This window comes from Terrapene carolina, unplaced genomic scaffold (assembly GCF_002925995.2).
Source record: "Terrapene carolina triunguis isolate 2854851 unplaced genomic scaffold, T_m_triunguis-2.0 Scaffold231, whole genome shotgun sequence".
NCBI lineage: Eukaryota > Metazoa > Chordata > Testudines > Emydidae > Terrapene > Terrapene triunguis.
The window spans coordinates 15,203,757-15,222,050 of NW_020664582.1; the positions used below are offsets into that span (position 1 = coordinate 15,203,757).

Consider the following 18,294-nt stretch of genomic DNA (forward strand, 5'->3'; position numbering starts at 1 on the left):
GAGCTGCAACAATGCTGTCCTGGGTAACCTAATTTTACTAAGATTTCCTAATGGATAAGACAAAAAGGTACAAAGAGACTTTTTAATCAACTGTTGTTGCTGACAGTATAATAGCTGTTGAAAATGAACTTTCACATTTATAATCAGGAAAACAACAAAAGTACATTTTGAGTCAGCAGTAAATGGAACAACTTTAATGTAAAGATATATACAATTTATACCCCATACATGCAGGAAGAAATGCTTTTTGTACAAAAGATTCTTAATTCTATTATTTATATTTTTTTAAAAATCAGTAAGTTATAAAATGGAGGCAAAATACACATAATGTATACTTAGTTTTAGGTAGAGCTTGAAAATATGTTTGATCCAGTTTAAGAATTTGATCATTTTGATACCCAATATTCTTCACCTTTGAGGGGAAAGCTCAAAAAGATAGTTCATAGATGACCATAACCTGCATTCAAGAGGACTTTTTCCTGTAATGAAATAAAACATTGGTTGACCTAGATGCACAGACTTGAATATATTGTAGATGAGAGGTTTGAGACATTTCCTTTTAATTTTTTTTCCCTTAAAAGTATTCTATATTAAAATATTTGATGAAAGAAACATTACTTGAGGACACCACTCCTTCCTAATAGTACTTAGGGATATACAGAAATGGAGGTTGATTGGCTACAGCAAAGATAGATTGTTCAGCTACTTTAATCACTTCAGTTCCATGCCCTCATGCCCACTTTGTTTAAGACTGATCCCTTATGGCAATTAAGTTGACAAAGAAAATAAGAGCATGTGCACTCACTGGATTCTTGAAGATATAAACTAATGCAAATAAACCCGAGTAACTCACTTACTCCATGGCAGCCTAACTGTAGACTGTTGGTAACTGAATATTGTTCTACATTTACTAAATTATAAGGAGCTTTCTAGGCATTCTTACCAAATCTTTTTCCTATTTGATTTGAAGGTGGGAGAAAACATGGCACAATAAGGACATGAAATTAAGCATTTCTATGCCAGAATAGACCTAAAGACCATATAGTGTGATATTCCATCTCAAAAAGTAGCTACTGACAGACGCTTCAGAAAATTATAAAATAAACACACAATATGCTCCTAATTGTAAAATATGAAAGATTTATTAGAATTAAGCTTCCTGCTTAGGCATCACATACAGAAGAAACTCCACTCAGAAAAGTAAAGCAATCTTTTCCTTATAACACTTGGTTCAATCAGAGTTTGAACCTGATTAATTGTATCAGCATATGCTTTTACAAAGAACAAAATATGTATGTGGAGAGAGAGAAATAGCGGGGTCCCCACAGGACCTGTACTGGCATCAGTGCTATTCAACATACTCATAAATTATCTGGAAAAAGGGACAAACAGTGAGGTGGCAAAATTTGCAGATGATACAAGCACTTTGGAGGATTGAAGTAGAATTCAAAATGACCTTGACAAACTGGAGAATTGCTCTGAAATCAGCAAGATGAAATTCAGTAAAGATAAGTGAAAAGTACTTCATTTAGGAAGGAAACAAAATCAAATGCACAAATATACAATGGGGAATAAGTACTGCTGAAAAGGATCTGGGGGTTATAATGGATCACAAATTGAATACAAGTCAAGAATGTGATGCAACTGTGAAAAACACTAATATCATTCTGTGGTATATTAACAAGAGTGTCATATGTATGACAAGGGAGGTAACTGTCCCACTCTATTCTGCTCTGGTGAGGCCTCAGCTGGAGTACCGTGTCCAATTCTGAGAGCCACACTTTAGGAAAGAGGTGGACAAATTGGAGAGACTCCAGAATGGAGCAACACACCTGATAAAAGGTTTAGAAAACCTTCTCTTTGAGGAAAGGTTTAAAAAAGTGGGCATGTTTACTCTGGAGAAAAGAAGATTGAGGGGAGACCTGATAACTGTCTTCAAGTATGTTAAGGGCTGTTATAAAGAGAAATGTGGTCAGTTGTTCTCCATGTCCACTGAAAGTAGTAGAAAAAGTAATGGGCTTAAACTGCAGCAGGGAGGTTTAGGTTAGCTCTAAGGAAAAGCTTTCTTACTATAAGGGTACTTAAGCCTTGGAATAGGTTTCCAAAGGAGGTTGTGGAATCCCCATCATTGGAGAATTTTAAGACCAAATTGGACAAACACCTGTCAGGGATGGTCTAGGTTTACTTGGTCCTGGCTCAGCGCAGGGGGCTGGACTTGATAACTTCTTGAGGTCCCTTCCAGTCTTACATTTCTATGATTCTATGAAGCGTTTATACCTGATATTATTTTCTACAAGTCATGAAAAACAGAAATTGCAGTCAATTAACATTGCAAGGGAAGTGCTTTAGAGACTAAAAAGTAATCAAGCTGAAGCAGAAAAAAACCTTGAATTGGGTCTTTTCTGCCTGGCAGTGACAGTAGAGTGTTTATGACTCTCTGAAACCTAAGTGCCAAATGACTGAATGTAAAGGTTGGTTTATATGCAAAACGTGTATTTATAAGCAACCTTACTGACCCAAGAACACCTCCAAAAATGCCGAGGAACAGAAGACTGGATGATCTATTTGAGACACTTCAAATGAGTAGCTTTCCTTTACCTTCATAACATCTTTTTCTCATTCTACTCAGTTATAGAAGTCCTAGATCTGAAAGTCAAAATCTGTAACTGTGTCAGCTTGCACTGATTCATGATACTGCAGATCTTCCTGCCACATTACAAGAATCAAAAGATCACCTTCAACTAATGCTTAGGCATCTCTATGCCTTTTGGAATTACCTTCCTAAATACCCCCTGCTTTTTGTATGTGTGTGGTAATAGTAAGCATTGTTTCAAAAGAGGAAATTTTATTTAGCCACCATGAGAACCTGGTAGCTGGTCACAATGCATTTAACATTACCAACTGGTAAGCCACCAGTACCAGCAAAGCCAAACACAGATTGTGAGAGATGGAAACAAATCAAGTACAAATAGACTGTGTGCCAGGTTGAAAGCATATAGACCCATTTAGGGTGTACATTTTGGAGGAATAGTCTTAGTACACAAATATGAGTTTAAAATCAGATGGGAACTACATTCCCTCAAAGTGTCTTTGTGGGCAAAGGGGTTTCACCTGGTCTCATGACTAGTGAAAATGTTGGAGTTCTGCTTGGAGACACCCAATTTGTGCCAAGTTTCCAGAGTGCTAGAATTTAGGAAGGAGGATTTTTTCTGAATCTTACAGAATAAGGTAGTACTAGGCACCTATGACATGGATTGACAGGGATGGGTTAATACTTCCTCTTTCAAAGACGGAAAGAGCACTGATGCTTGCTCCAAGTGCAGGGATTAGAACATAAGAACGGCCATACTAGGTCAGACCAAAGGTCCATCTAGCCCAGTATCCTGTCTTCTGACAGTGGCCAATTGCAGATGCTCCAGAGGGAATGAACAGAACAGGTAATCATCCAGTGACCCAAGTTATACCGACATAAGTTTGTAGTGCAAACCAGGGCTCAGAAACAGCACCAATAGCCATAGTTGCGACTCCAGCTACGAAGAGGATAAATAAATCAGGAAGATATTTTTAAATTATATTCAACATTCAGTAAACTTCTAACACGTATTGAGAGAGAACTCAAAGTGTTTTAAACTTTAAATTACGCGTATCACAAACAAATTCTTGTTACTACAGCAGAGCTGGACCAGCTGTGGTGCATTAAATAATTCCCCCAGCACACTAAAAGAGAGCTGTGCTTTGGGAAGTTGGGGCTAGCTAATATTAACAGTCAGGCATTCCTTGTAATGAGAATGTAACAACACAGAAAAAGGCTTGTTTTATCTACACATTTTGGTAAAAAGACATCTCTTTTTAGTTAAGTTTCATTTGGAACCAGCCTGAGGAAAGCCTTCTTAACTATTAAGTTTAAAACACAGGTTGTGGGAAGTTTTTGTTTGATTTGACAGGGTTCTGAAAAGTCCAGATACATCAATCACCTTTCATGCTTGACTGTGGCTTACTTGACAAAGAGCCACAACAATTTTGTCTGATGGTTTAAAAACAAAGAAAATATTCCCTGTATAGATGAGTTTTTTCAAAAGTTTAAGGGAAACACACTGATTTATTTAAGTATGCATCAGAGGTGCTTAGAGTGTTTGGGGAGATGCCTCTAATTTTATAAATAGAAATAAATAATAAATAATTAGAGGTTACATGTTAATTTATAGCAAAAACTTAGAATGTTCATGCTTACCACAAGACTGTAAAAAGCGTTTCCCATTGCTTCTTTGTAAAAATACTCTTGTTGATAATATTCAGGGCTATGTCGTCCCAATTTTCTTATTTTTTTATCCATACTGTGCAGAACTAGCTGTGACAGCTCTTGGCCTCTCTTGTTTGCTTGAGTGTCCACAAATTTCTTTGTGTTAGCAACAGTTAGAAGGTTGTTTAGAACCTTAATTTTAAAGAGGTAGTTTTAAAAATTTGATATAAAGCATGAGATCAAAGCTATTAAAACATGAACTGGATTAATACTTTCAGAACTAATTATCTCCCCCTCCTCCCCTTGAAAAATTATTTGGGACAAAGGGACACTGACAACGTTTTTTGTTTGTTTTGGGGGGGTGTCAATTTTTAAGAAAAATCAGTATTTTCTAGATCTTTAACTAGTATGGGCTTGAAAATATTAAATTCCTTTTCTGCACTTCTATTAATATTTTTCAAGAATTATTTCAGTGGGGAAGAAACTCGTTGTTTCTCCTACACAGTCAGTAAAGCTGTCAATGCACAAAATAATCAAACTAAACAGTTTCAATATTCAGTTAGACTAGAGATTACTTGTAATATAGAAAATACATAATTTTCAGATAAAGTGATTTTCAAATTGATTGTGTCGCTTTAATTTTATAAATGTAACATCTAAAAAGTGTCTGTTTTACCATAACTTTATCAGAAGGATTAAGCAAGCATCACTATGTTTATGTCTAAAATGTAAATTTGCATTTCTGAAAAAGCATGCCCCAATCCCAGTTTGACTTTCACATACTAAATACCTACAATTTAGGCATTGTACTTGCATGACACCAGTATACCCTGGGCAAGCACACAACTGGGAGAGGTTTCTGGTGGAGACTGAAAAAGCTTCTCTATATAAGAAAGTTGCACTAGTTTAAGTAAAGGTGTGATTTTTACACTGATTTAATTAAATCACTACAAAAGTCTGTTTGAATATTCTTATCTTGGCTTAAACTAGGTTTATTTTGGTTTAGGTTAGGTTGATTGGGGATAGATTTAAGATCAAACAAAACAGGACACACTTAAACCAAAAGAAGTTTCTATGTATAGGCTTGCACCAGTCAAAAACATTTTAAATTAAACTGGTGCAACTTTCTTACATGGCTAAGACCATACACCAGGGCAGATGTGTAATATTGCTTCTTCCAAGCCTCATGTTCAAGGACCGAAAATGGTTAACAACAAAAGGTGAGAACATAAAAAAACAACAGTTAACAACAAACAAATAATAGCTGAGGTACGTAATATACAACTTTTACATACTTTACATTCTCTGATGCATCTTATTGTTAAACCTGCTTGACAATCTTGTCTTTGCTATGTATTACTATTATTACTGTATATTACTGTATATGCATATACAGTAATATTTAGTGTATTTATGTCTTACTATTGTCTAATGTTTGCTACAAAGTGCTAATCTCCTGTGCAGAACATAACGGAAGACACAGTCTTAAATTTTGGTTGACATAGTTTTTCTCTGGTGAATTAGCACTGATAAAGTTCAGGGGAAAAGCGAGTTTTAAGGAGGGTTTCAAATCAGAATGGAAGGTAGGCTTGTTGGTTGGTGTACAAGGTTAAGGAGTGAGTTACAGATGTAAGGGACAGAATGAAAGAAATCATGTAGAGTGAAAGGATATATAAGTAATACTTAGAAGGGCAACCTTCAAGGAACATAAGCAGTGAGAGGAAGAGTTGGAAGAAATGAGAGCTGAGATGTTCTGAAGAGCTTGGAAGAATGAGAACCTTGAATTTAATGTAAAAGATTAAAGAAAGGCAATTAGGCAATTCAAAGAGGGGATGGACATGGTGAGAGAAAGCTGATTTTGGCAATACCATTTTGGATAGATTACAGGGGGACGAGATGAGACCAGAGAGGAGGTAACAGTGGGCAAGGTGAAAATTAGTCGAAGTCTGGACTAGGGTTTCAGCAGTAGGAAAGGAGGGCAAGGATGAAATTTAGAGAATGTTGCAGATGAAGAACCAAAAAAGCTGGCAATAGCTCAGATGTAGGGGTTAAAGAAACAGAAGAATCAAAAGTAACACTGAAGCAGTGATCCTGAGTGAAAGGGAGGCTAGTGACTCAACCATTATTCTGCTGGGAAAAAGGGGATTTCGGTTTTTGCCATAATTAACTTTAGTGTGTCACAGGATAACTAGAATGAGATGCCAAAAAAGTATGGACACGTAAGACTGAATAGAGAGGGAGTGGATGGGGATGGAAAGGTAGCTTTGTTGTCCTCAAGTGGAGAGATAATGAACAAAGACAAAAGAGAGAGGATGTGGTACCCAAGTGATGAACTGTGAAGGGAAAAAAGGAAGTGACTGAAGATGACCTTAAGGAGGTCTACGGAGAACAGAAGGAAGGAAATTAAGAGAAGCTTCCAAGAAAGATGTTGAAGGAGTACTTAGGGAGGTAGGAGAACCAGTATAATGTATGAATGATTGATTTAATTTCCATCATATAAACTTGAACTTACAGGTAGCTCATAATGCTCCTCTTCAAAGTAATGACCATCCCAAAACTCAAGAGTAACACTGCCAAAAGTTGGCAAAAGTTTTAATGTCTTTTTCTTTATACCTTCAGCCATAACATCCTTCACTGGCTGAGAGATTACAGACTGGAGAAATTCCTGCAAAATACACAGAAAAAGTCAGATTCCTCCAAGAAAAAAAGATTAAACATGAACTGCCTATTTTTCACTCCCATAAACTGTCCATCATTTATCTTCACACTTCAAGCTTCTGTACTGGAAGTTAGGATGTAAGATTTTGCAAAGCATAATGTCGTCCTCTGCCTATTTTATCTATTAGTATTCTTGGATAATGAGCATATTTTCTCTTTAGTAATCTCTTTGAATGGTTTTTGGACTATATATATTTGTTTACGCAACACCATAATACCCAGTACCTACCATATTTCTTAATTTTACAGCTTACAAGAAGGACCCTAAAGCCACAACAGTTTGGTGTTATTGCATATACAGGAACCTAAACTAACTTCTTCTGCAATTCTGCAGGTATAGCGATTTACATGTTTGCATCAATAGCAGCAAGAAACAAAACACTGCCTCAAATTTTGAAATCAGCAGATTTTATTTAACACCACAGTTATAAATCCAGGGCAATAAAAAAAGGGGACTAGAGCAATATCTCATAAATATAATGATGCTTTGCAGATGTTTGCTATTTAATCCAATGGAATGAATGTATAGTTCCATGTGGATAAATTATATCAGACCCCATCATACCAGAGGCAGTGAGAGAGGGTTCAATCTCAAAAGGCAAATTTCTTGATACTGGACTGATAAAATCTTTTGAAATTTTGAAGCTTAATTTATTTCATACAATAAAAACGTGTTGTACCACAATTTATCTAACCTTTTTATAAACGTTTGAAACCCAGGCATGCAATATTTACTCTCAGAAATAATCTTTGCTCATGTGAATGGTCCTCAATTAAATCAATAGATTACTTACAGAATCAGACCAATAATATCTTTAGAAAATACCGGAAACCCAGAACAAGGAACATCTCCAGGTCTTGTTCTGCAAACCACCACCAGGGAGGTGACAAGACTGAGGTCTAGAATAAGCAGCAGACAAATAATAACTGCTGCTCTTTTAGTGCCTCCTGCTGGCCAGTTCACTAATATTTGTCTCAAAGGAGGCTGATCATCCACCACTATTGCAGAATAAAAAATACTGTCATGATTGTTTAATTCGGAGGGAGTTGTTCCCACCAAATCCTCAGTCTTCCCATGAGTATCTCTTTGGTACTTCTTAGCAGTTAGTTTTGGAAGACACAGAGTACTGGAAGATGGTTATTTGCGCTTTCGGACACAGTGGGCCTTATCTGTGCAGACAGGACCTGCGGGATCCCAGTTGAAATCAGCTGGAAAACTTGGACCCAAAATGAGTGTAGCGTCCAGGCAAAGCACTCCCTTACAAAATGTGATTTAGTAGTGAAGGTGGAGTTGTATAGGCATCTCACAGTACAGAGGTGGGTGCAAACTGTTTAGTCCTCAGTGAGCCAGCCTTACATTTTTTCTTAATGACAGCTCTGGTGTAAGTTAAAATTCTCCTGGCTGACCAGTATAAAGCTGGATGATGCATGGTTGGATGCCAGGGATTCTAGCACCATGAAAAAGTAAAAGGTCTTACATCAAAAAAATTACTCTGTGCAGATAAATTAATATTTGTAAAGTACTATAAAATGCTGGGTATTATTGCTTACAAAAGCGCCACTTCAAAATGACTAATTAGCCAGGCTGTTAGCAGTTCTAATAACTTTTATGTCAAACAAATATAAGTTAGGAGGAAAATAAAATGTAAAATACATCTCCTGCCAGAAAGATCTTCATAGGCATATCCAATGAAAAAATCTGATGGAAATGGAGGTTGGCCCAACACCAGATATACAGGCAGTTGCATAGCCACAATAATAGCTTGCAGCAGACACACCCAAGAGGTCATCTAAAAGACAAGAGAGCAAAGCATTCTGTTGACATTGGGCCCAGCAAATGCCAGCTGCCGGATTACATCATATGGAAGGGCAAAATAAAATCAATTCTGCCAGCTATGGCAGGACCCAGTGCCCACAGGGATCATGTGCCTATGCAATCACTATACAGGGGTGTGTCACTTTGATGGATAAAGGCGGTGCCTAGAAAATAAACACACAGTATGTGCATTTACTTCCCAATTCTCCACTGCCTTGCACCTTGTGTATTTTGAATTTACTGCACATGTGAACTCTGTGAACTAATGAACTTCTGTAAATAAACTGGTACTTTTCTCTTTGGTATCTCCAGGAACCATGAAGGGAAATGGATTAGAGAAACTTTGGTTAACCGAACCACTATCATTTTCAGTTAGCTCAGATAGTTGCCATTACATTGGAATCCTACTTTGCATGAAAGGAAGTTTGAAGTTGTATAAGAGTAGCAAGAAGTTTAAAGAGAGCATTTAAACAATCCTTACTCTCGTATTTTTCTCAAAGTTAACTCATATGAGCTAGGCAAATTGTGTGAATAAAGGTTTACGTGAACAGTTCCATGTCCATCATTAGTATACCAGTCTTTCCCTTTCATGAGTATTAAAATTCACTATGTTTCCCCTCTCTTTCCAGTTTGTCAGAAGAAAAAAAAAAATCTCATCATCATCCAGAATACTTACTGCACTTGGAGAACCCTGAAACAACGGAGTACTGTGCACACCACTCCTCACATAGTCACTGCAAAGGAAGCAAGGACAAAAAATGGACAAAACAGGCCATATCTGTTTCTCCCTCACAATTTTACTATTAATAGAGTCTCTAGTACTACAAATGTAGAACTGAAGTGTAATTAGATGATAACTGAAGAGATTTTGTGTTTCTGAGATAATCTCATAGACTCATAGACTCATAGACTTTAAGGTCAGAAGGGACCAATATGGTCATCTAGTCTGACCTCCCGCATGATGCATAAATATAAATCTATTTATAATAAACTCGAAGACAGAAGGCTGAAGTGTTTATTAATCTAGGATATTAAAGGTTATAAAGTTAGCAGGATGTACCTTCAAGTTATTACTATTATGCTAAGATGTCTATTGATTAAATATTTTTGAGACATATTGGTAAGTGGGGTTTCCCTTCTGTCAACTAGATGAAATAAGAAATCGAGGCACCCATTTCTGAAGTCTCAACCCTGAATGTTCAGTTCTCTCTCTAGGTTCCCTGCTTCTGGACCCACCTGCAATACTAAATATCATTGTGATGAGCTAAAGAGCCAACTTCAATATATACCCAGTACATTTTTCTTTCCTTAACTACTCTAAAGACTTTTTGCCTAGTACAGCACATCAAGGATTTAGAATTCACCACTGTTAGGATTTATATACCAAACAGCTGTGCCAAGAATTCACAGAAATTAAACTGCAGTTCCGTGAGCAGCATAATCTGTTAACTTGTCCTCGGGTATTTACAATTACACAGCTTTACAAACTGCAATACAGTCCACTCCATTTAAGCTGCATTTCTCTGTTATTTTAAAAGTATCACTTTCCCAGGCATGTGAGAATGGGAAACAAATTCAGCTCTGGCGTAAGTGAGTACAACTGAAGCTAGTGACCAAGAGACCACTTATGTCAAGGCTAAATTTGGTCCTGAGAGATCTGCAAAGAAAGGGGGTGAGAGGGAAAAAAGGAGGAGTATTTTGTATCAATCAACAGTATCCCCTCTAGGTAATTAAGGAGCAGTGATAGACTCCAAAATGGAATCCCATCCACTCTTCACCCAGAAAGATGATGGATGCTGTGACATTAACTAACAACAATGGGAGGATACACAGTGCTTCAAAAGGTTTGTGGAAAACACACGCAGGGATGGGGGGGAAGTGTTACATGATAGATCTCTGGGAAAGATAAAGCTCTGCATCTCAACACCAGCCTGTGTTACAGTATGGCAGTGAAAGAAACAGTTAAGGTTTTATAAATTTGAAATATATAAAATATGATGTTTGTAAATTAATTTAGGTGATCCACTTATGGCTGTGGGTTTAGAGGGTTCCTAATCAGGCTCTGGAAGCTAAGAGCAAAGACCTTAGCATTTAGTCTTGTAAAGGCTTTCTACATAATGAATAGAAGCAGTGGCGAAGCTAATAGGAGGGCATGGGGTGACTGGCCCCCTGGCCACCTTTAGGTGTACATATTGCACCTTTTCAAGCCAATAGGTATAATGGACCCGTCACCCCCTCCCAGCTCCACTCCTGCTCAAAACCTGGCTTTGCTACCGAATGGAAAACAATCATAGAATCATGTAAATGTAGGAGTGTAAGGAACCTCAAGATTTCATCCAGTCCAATCCCCTGCACTGAGGCAGGACTAAGTGTTATCTAGACCAACCCCGACAGGTATTTGTCCAACCTGTTCTTAAAAACCTCCAATGATGGGGATTCCGCAACCTCCTTCGGAAGCCCATTGCAAGGCTTAAGTACCCATACAGTAAGAAAGTTTTTCCTAATGTCTAACCTAAATCTCCCTTGCTGCAATTTAAGCCCATTGCTTCTTGTCCTGTCCTCACTGGCCAATGAGAACAATTGATTACCCTCCTCTTTATAACAACCTTTCACATACTTGAAGACTGTTATCATGTCACCCCTAAGACTTCTCTTCTCCAGAGTAAACAAACCCAATGTTTTCAATCTTTCCTCACAGTCATGTTTTCTAGACCTTTAATCATTTTTGTTGCTTTCTTCTTGACTTTCTCCAATTTGTCCACAGCTTTCCCGAGACGTGGTACCGAGAACTGGACTCAACACTCCATTTGAGGCCTTACCAGTGCTATCATGTCTTACTTATAACACTCCTGCTAATACATCCCAGAATGATATCTGCTTTATCAATATTTCATTGACAACTCATATGTAGTTTGTGATCCACTCTAACCCTCAGAACCTTTTCTGCAGTATTCCTTCTTAGGCACTCATTGCCAATTTTGTATTTGTGCTACTGATTATTCCTTCCTAAGGGTAGTACTTTGCATTTGTCCTTATTGAATTTAATCCTATTTATTTCAGATCATTTCTCCAGTTTGTCAAGGTCATTTTGAATTCTAATCCAGTCTTTGAAAGTGCATGCAACCTCTCTGAGACTGGTATAATCTGCAAACGTTGTAAGTGTACTCTCTCATGCCAATATTCAAATAATTTATGAAGATATTGAATAGAACTGGACCCAGAACAGATCTCTGCAGGACCCCACTTGATATGCCCTTCCAGCTAGACTGTGAGCCATTGGTGACCACTCTCTGGAGTATGGTTTTCCAACCAGTTGTTCAGTCATCTTATTTAAGATTCATCTAGGCTATATTTCCTAGTTTGTTTATAAGAAGGTCACGTGAGACAGTATAAAAAACCTTACTAAATTCAAGATATATCACATCTACTCTTTCTCCCCATCCACAAGACTTTTTACCCTCTCAAAGAAGTCTGTTAGGTTGGTTTGACATGATTTTTCTTGACAAATCCGTGTTAACCTTTATCACCTTATTGTCTTCTAGGTGCTTACAAATTGATTTCTTGATTATTTGTTTCATTATCGCTCTGGGTACTGAAGTGACACTGACTGTTCTGTAAGTCCCTGGGTTGTCTTTATTCCCCTTTTTATAGATAGGTACTATATTTGCCCTTTTCCAGTCCTCTGGGATCTTTCCCGTCTTCCACAAATTCTCAAAGATAATTGCTAATGGTTCAAAGATCTCTTCAGCCATTTCTTTAAGTATTCTAGGATGTATTTTATTAGGCCCTGACGACTTGAAGACATCTAACTTGTCTAAGTAATTCTTAACGTGTTCTTTCCCTATTTTAGCCTCAGATCCTACTCCATTTACACTGATGTTCACTACATTAGTTGTCCGATCGTTGCTAACCTTTTTGGTGAAAACTGTAACAAAAGAGGCATTTAACACTTTGGCCATTGCTGAATGACGACAGCCATTTCCAAAGCGCCTGCTTTTTAATTCCCGGGGTTATATAGTCTCTCCAAATGAAACAAGCAACTGATTTAACTTTCTAATATTAAATCTCCAGACAGCATGCTATTCATACAGTTTATGCAGATGTCTTTACCCTCTGGAAAACCAAAGTTTAAGAAAAATTGCTTTTATCTTTGCGGAACATTTTAAGTCTCAAGCTAACTACATTAAAAAATCTAACTCTATTACTTTGTATTTGACATTTTGTTACTAGATTGGTAATAGGAAATTACCAAATAAAATTGGTATTTTACTTGGTAATTTTCTTCTGTGGTTCTTGGCTAATATGAAAGACGGTGATCATAAAATTTATTCAAGTTTTCCTGTCAACAACATCATTAACCAAATCCCTCAATTTCAAAGTAAATAAAAGCATCTGGGTTTCTAGCACAGCAAGACTGACTTGCATATTTAAGCCTCATATATAGATGAATTTCCACTGGACTAGATTTGCATATTAATGAAGACTAATTGCTCTTTGCAGTCAATTTTATGCAAATTAATTTACTACTCTTTGTACATGTTTCATAATGTTTGGAAAGATCCAAAAAAATCCAAAACTTAATGAAAAAGCACAAATATTTGACAACCAAAAGAAAGAAAGAAAATCACAATTACAGCAGACAGCTTTATAGTAAAGTTTTATATAATTAATCTTATATATTGTTGGTTTATTTTAACTTTATCCCACAAAGAAACACACAATTCATAGGATAACTTCAGCCTTCCTCCCTGCCTTTCTTTTCAGCCCCTCAAAATGTAAGAGCTTGTGACTACCCATTACAACACCTTGCTTCCAGCTGGAAGGATGATGAACCAACTCTAATGCTGAGTTTAAAAAAAAAAAATTGGTTTGGAGGTGGTGGTTGTTTTAGCCTGCTAAACAGAAATGTCTTTCCTCTCTACCTGCTTCTTGCTACAGGCCCGTTACAAGAATCCAATCTATGACCTTGAAGAATCCAACAGTATATTTTAGATGCAGATTCCTCTCCAAGAAAAATGAGAATAAATACTGAACAAACATAAAAGGCATAAAGCTAGGAACTGAAGTATTATGCATTATCAAGATGAAGACCTAGCTTCATATCCTCATTCAGTTTCTCACTCTTCAAGATGAAATACAATATGTTGGGGGATGAAGGGAGCCACACAGGGAAAAAGAAAATAACTGTTGAGTAGGAAAAGCTAAAATAGTGAAAGAAATAGAGGAATAGTATGAGGCAAAGGCAAAGAAGATATATAAAGACTGGAGTAGAAGAGGAATGGAAATGGAGACTGAGTTTGAAGGAGGGGAACATTCAGTGTGTGCATACAGAGATAGGCTGAAAGAGGAAAGTGAAGAGCTAGAAGCAGAGCTCAAGGTGAGAAAAAGAAATAAAAAGACAAAAAATACAGAAAGCCCCAAAAAACTAGAAGAACAAAACAAAGAAAGCAAGAAATAAAGTGGGAATAGGAAACAGGGTAGAAGACACTTTAAAAAGACAGCGATAAGACAAAGACTATACATGTCTTGTTTTTAATTCTGAAAATGGGGAGAGCAGTAGGAAGGGAATGGGGGGAGAAGAATATGTACTTGTATTCATACACATCCTGCCTCCAGTGATGATGTCCCTATCTCAGTTGTAAAGACTAATCACCTTAACATTTGTACACATCATAAAATCGCCTAACGTTTTTAGTTTTAATATGCAGAGGACTAAGATCAGAACTAAAACTTTGCTTGACTACAATCTTTCATTTGCACAAACACCACAATTCTCTCTCTCTCTCTCTCTCTCTCTCTCTCTCTCACACACACACACACACACACACACACATTTTGTTCAGGATGTACACAGAAGTAAATAATTTTTATATGAAAAATGCAAAACCTTATGGCATCAGTTCAAGATAACAAACTTGAGCCATTTCAAGAAATGGGTAAGTATTCAAAAGGAGTAGTTTAGGGGATCCCATAACCTTGTTTGCCTCAGGCAAACACTACGGTTGCAATTGTGTTTTGTACTATACTCTCTCAAATTTTTCTGTTTCATCTGGGAAGTACCGTAATTCTTTCACCAGATGACCTTTAGGAATAGACATTGGATATAAAGCAGTGGCATTTTGAGCTCCAAACAGTAGCAGCCAGATCAATGAAGTACCTCTTCTGCTCTCTCAATAACTTGCTTATTGCTCAAAAGTGGATGTTTTGATAATCTGTACAGATACCCAGTAGTCTTCCTACCAAAAACAGAGTAGGGGTTCATGCTTTCCTGAAACTTATAAGCTGCTCTGCAACTTACTAAAGATATTTTCACTTCTGTAACAAAGGTAGTCTGAATATACAGAATGGTTGGTTATGCATACTAAACACATAAAAAATTCAATTATGAGGAATTATTTTAAGAGAGCTTTCTACGAAGCTTTTGGGTCTATACAAATGTCATTCACTGCAAAGTTACAGAATACACATTCGTACTTTAGAATCTCATTATTCAGCATTGGTTGAAGTGTTCCAAAGAGGATATGGACATGCTGTGCTCTACACAACTCTCACTCTGAAATACTATTCAAATGGATCTCAAGGTTAGGGTCTCCTGCAGTTAGCTCGTATATTACCATCTTAATTTAGAAAGGGGCAGATTCACTAGACAATGTGACTTTGGAATTAATCAATGTAATCTCAGTTTTAAAATCTACATCTAGTTATTAATGTTTTCTTATCACAGAAGTCCAACATTCTGCAATTTTCATATTTTTAAAAATCCATTAATTTAGATATTTAGGATTTTTTCCCTGTCAGTGGATAGAAGTGCTGACAAACAATATAACCATCTCACTGAAAATCTGAAGAGTTTAAGTTGAAACGTAAGTTTCATGAGAGGCTAATGGAGAGCAGGAATTCTACAATGCCATTGCAGAAACACAAAGGACCAAATCAATGATTTCTCTGTGGGAACTTTAATTCCTCCAGAGGTTGTGAAATTTCTCCCTTCTTCAGCAACAACATAAATTAAGAAAGTTAAGTGGGTTTGGGTTTACCAAGGTCAGTGCTGGAATGGCAACTCAGAACACCCGGTGAGATAATGTTACTCTCATTTTGCAAATAGAGAACTCAGGCATAAAGAGTATATGACTTGCCCAAGGCCCCACAGGCAGACTGTGGCAGAGCTGGGCATTGAATCCATATCTCCAGAGTCCTATTCTAGTGCCTCAACCACAAGATCATCTTTCTTCCCTGTTATTTTCCCTCACAAAACATTTGTGTGAAGTTCTCAAGCATGAAAAAACACGCTATCTGCAGTTCTTGTCACCATCAATTTCTGAAGATGTTTGCAGGTCCAACGAAAATATGTTAAACTTTAGACTATTGGCATATATTTCATAACGATAAATAGCAGTATATATTTTTCACTTTACCTGTCAAAGAGTGGAACAGCAGTCCAGCCTAACTGTGATTGTGTATTAAGCTCCAGGATCTGACCAGGGTGAGAGATTACTTTTCCTGGTCTCTGTCCACTTGGATCCGGAACATAAATAGCATTCAGGCCAAATATTTGAATTAAAAGCACACTATGATCATCAAGATAAGGGTGTAACACCTAGAACAAAATACAGAACTTTTAAGAGAGAGGCCTAATTTAACAAAAACAAAAAAAATTGAATCAAAGAAAACTAAAGGTAGAATAAAGCAATATGAAAAGGAGAAATGTCTCAAGATGTTCCACCCAAAAAGATTACACTTCACTGAATTCTTCTTTAGAGCTTTGGGTGTCTGCTTCTAACCACTGAGTAAAGTTAACATGACCAGATTTAATTAGCTCTTTGACAGTACAATTTAGGTGCATCCATTACCAGTGATGGATGTCACAGGAGGAAAACTGAATCCAAAAAGAAAAATATATTTTTACCAACCAAACACACAAATGGAAAAACCATGGGGAGCTGATAGCACATGAATATTCTTCTGTGAAGATGCATAAACATCGGTACAGAATGTATATGGGAAATGTTATTAAGTGTCTACTGAAAACTTCTTTCTGCATTGTTAATAAAACAAATTTACTGAACAACAACAAAAAAAGCACCCTCCAAAACTTACATGCCACAAATTTGACTATTTCTCAACACTGTGCTTTGAATTAATGGATGAAATCATCCAGGTTGTCACTTTAAACTTGCAATTGGACAGTGAGAAATTACTAATTCTTGACAACCAAAAGAGCTAAAAGATGCCTCCTCACCACTTCATGAAATCACCACGGCTTAGCTAACTCCTGTGAGGCAACTGATTGAGATTTTGCCCCTTAACTTGAAAGACAGTTCTCAGCAGTTAAGTGTACGTTAATAGGTATTTCTCTGCAGAACAGATGTTTTTAAGTTTCATGGGTATCATAAATATTAAGATCTGTGCAGTGTATTTTAGAAAAGAGTTCTCAATTGTTAATACTCAATGTAACACTGAACTAGGGGAATTTGATCCTATAGGGAGGTTTAGAATATATAAAGAAGTTGGAGAGAGGTTTTTCATGTTTTGGTTTAGCTAACTGTTTGTAGTAAAACACAGTATTGTTCTAATTCTGAAATATGCTGCTAATCATGATGTGAAAAGTTATTACTATAGCCATACAATCCATTCCTGAAGGCCAGTTTTATTTTTTCCCCCAGTAAAGTGAAAGTTCAAATGCCCTTTAAAATAAGCAATTCAGTACAAACCAATGCATCCACTATTGATTTATTTTATTCATAAAGTAATAATTTACTGGTAAAATTCAGGCAATTTAATTAGAAGTTTAATCAACTTAAATAAATCAAAAGGACAATGAAAGCAAATATAACATGATTAAACCACAATAATTTGTGAGAAAAAGGCACACAACTTTCAATTCCATTTTACTCCAAATCATATATTGAACAAAAACAGGCTTTTGAATTGTTTAAAAGAAAGCTGTATCCATTTTGCTCTTTGCGATGTCTGGGAGTCCATAAGGGAAGGTGAATTATCATTTAACTAAACTGTATTTGAAAGTAAAGTTTTTGATTCACAGCTGCATTTTTGAGCCTTCTCCTGGCAGTACCAGCAGTCTCAGAATGCAATGCCAGAGACTGTAACTCAGTTTTATTGTTAAACTAATTTTAAAGAAAAACTTTGCTGTTTAATATTTAAACTGTATAATTATTCCTTTAACACAATGCCCAGAGACAGTGAAAACAATGAGTTTCAGCTGTAGTGGTTGGTCTAGGTTGTAGAGAACCTGCACAGGAGCACATCACAACTGCTGTGTACTGTGGAAGCAATTTCCACTGCAAATCTCTAAAGGGAGGAAATGTACGTCTCTCCCACAAACCTGGGTGAGGCCAGTGGGTACATGCACATAGTGGATCCATGGAATTCAAATCCCAGTAAATGGGGGAGCCACAAACTATATCCATTACCCCTGTTCAGTACCTAACAGCAGTTGGCCTTGGTATGGCTATATGCTGGTGCCTTGGTCCTTAAACACAGACAAAAGGATTACTTTCCT

At 36.8% G+C, this 18,294-nt stretch overlaps 1 protein-coding gene across 1 annotated transcript in view; it reads right to left on the reverse strand.

The window, feature by feature from the left end:
- Positions 1-2,640: 2,640 nt before the first annotated feature.
- The window catches only part of LOC112114510, a 48,179-nt gene continuing 32,525 nt past the window's right edge, over positions 2,641-18,294 (reverse strand). The window contains exons 17-21 of the mRNA XM_029912530.1: positions 16,190-16,371; positions 9,451-9,508; positions 6,753-6,905; positions 4,232-4,432; positions 2,641-2,706 (exon numbers count right to left, since the gene is read on the reverse strand). Coding sequence (XP_029768390.1) covers positions 2,641-2,706; positions 4,232-4,432; positions 6,753-6,905; positions 9,451-9,508; positions 16,190-16,371 — 660 coding nt within the window. The remainder of the gene's footprint in view (positions 2,707-4,231; positions 4,433-6,752; positions 6,906-9,450; positions 9,509-16,189; positions 16,372-18,294) is intronic.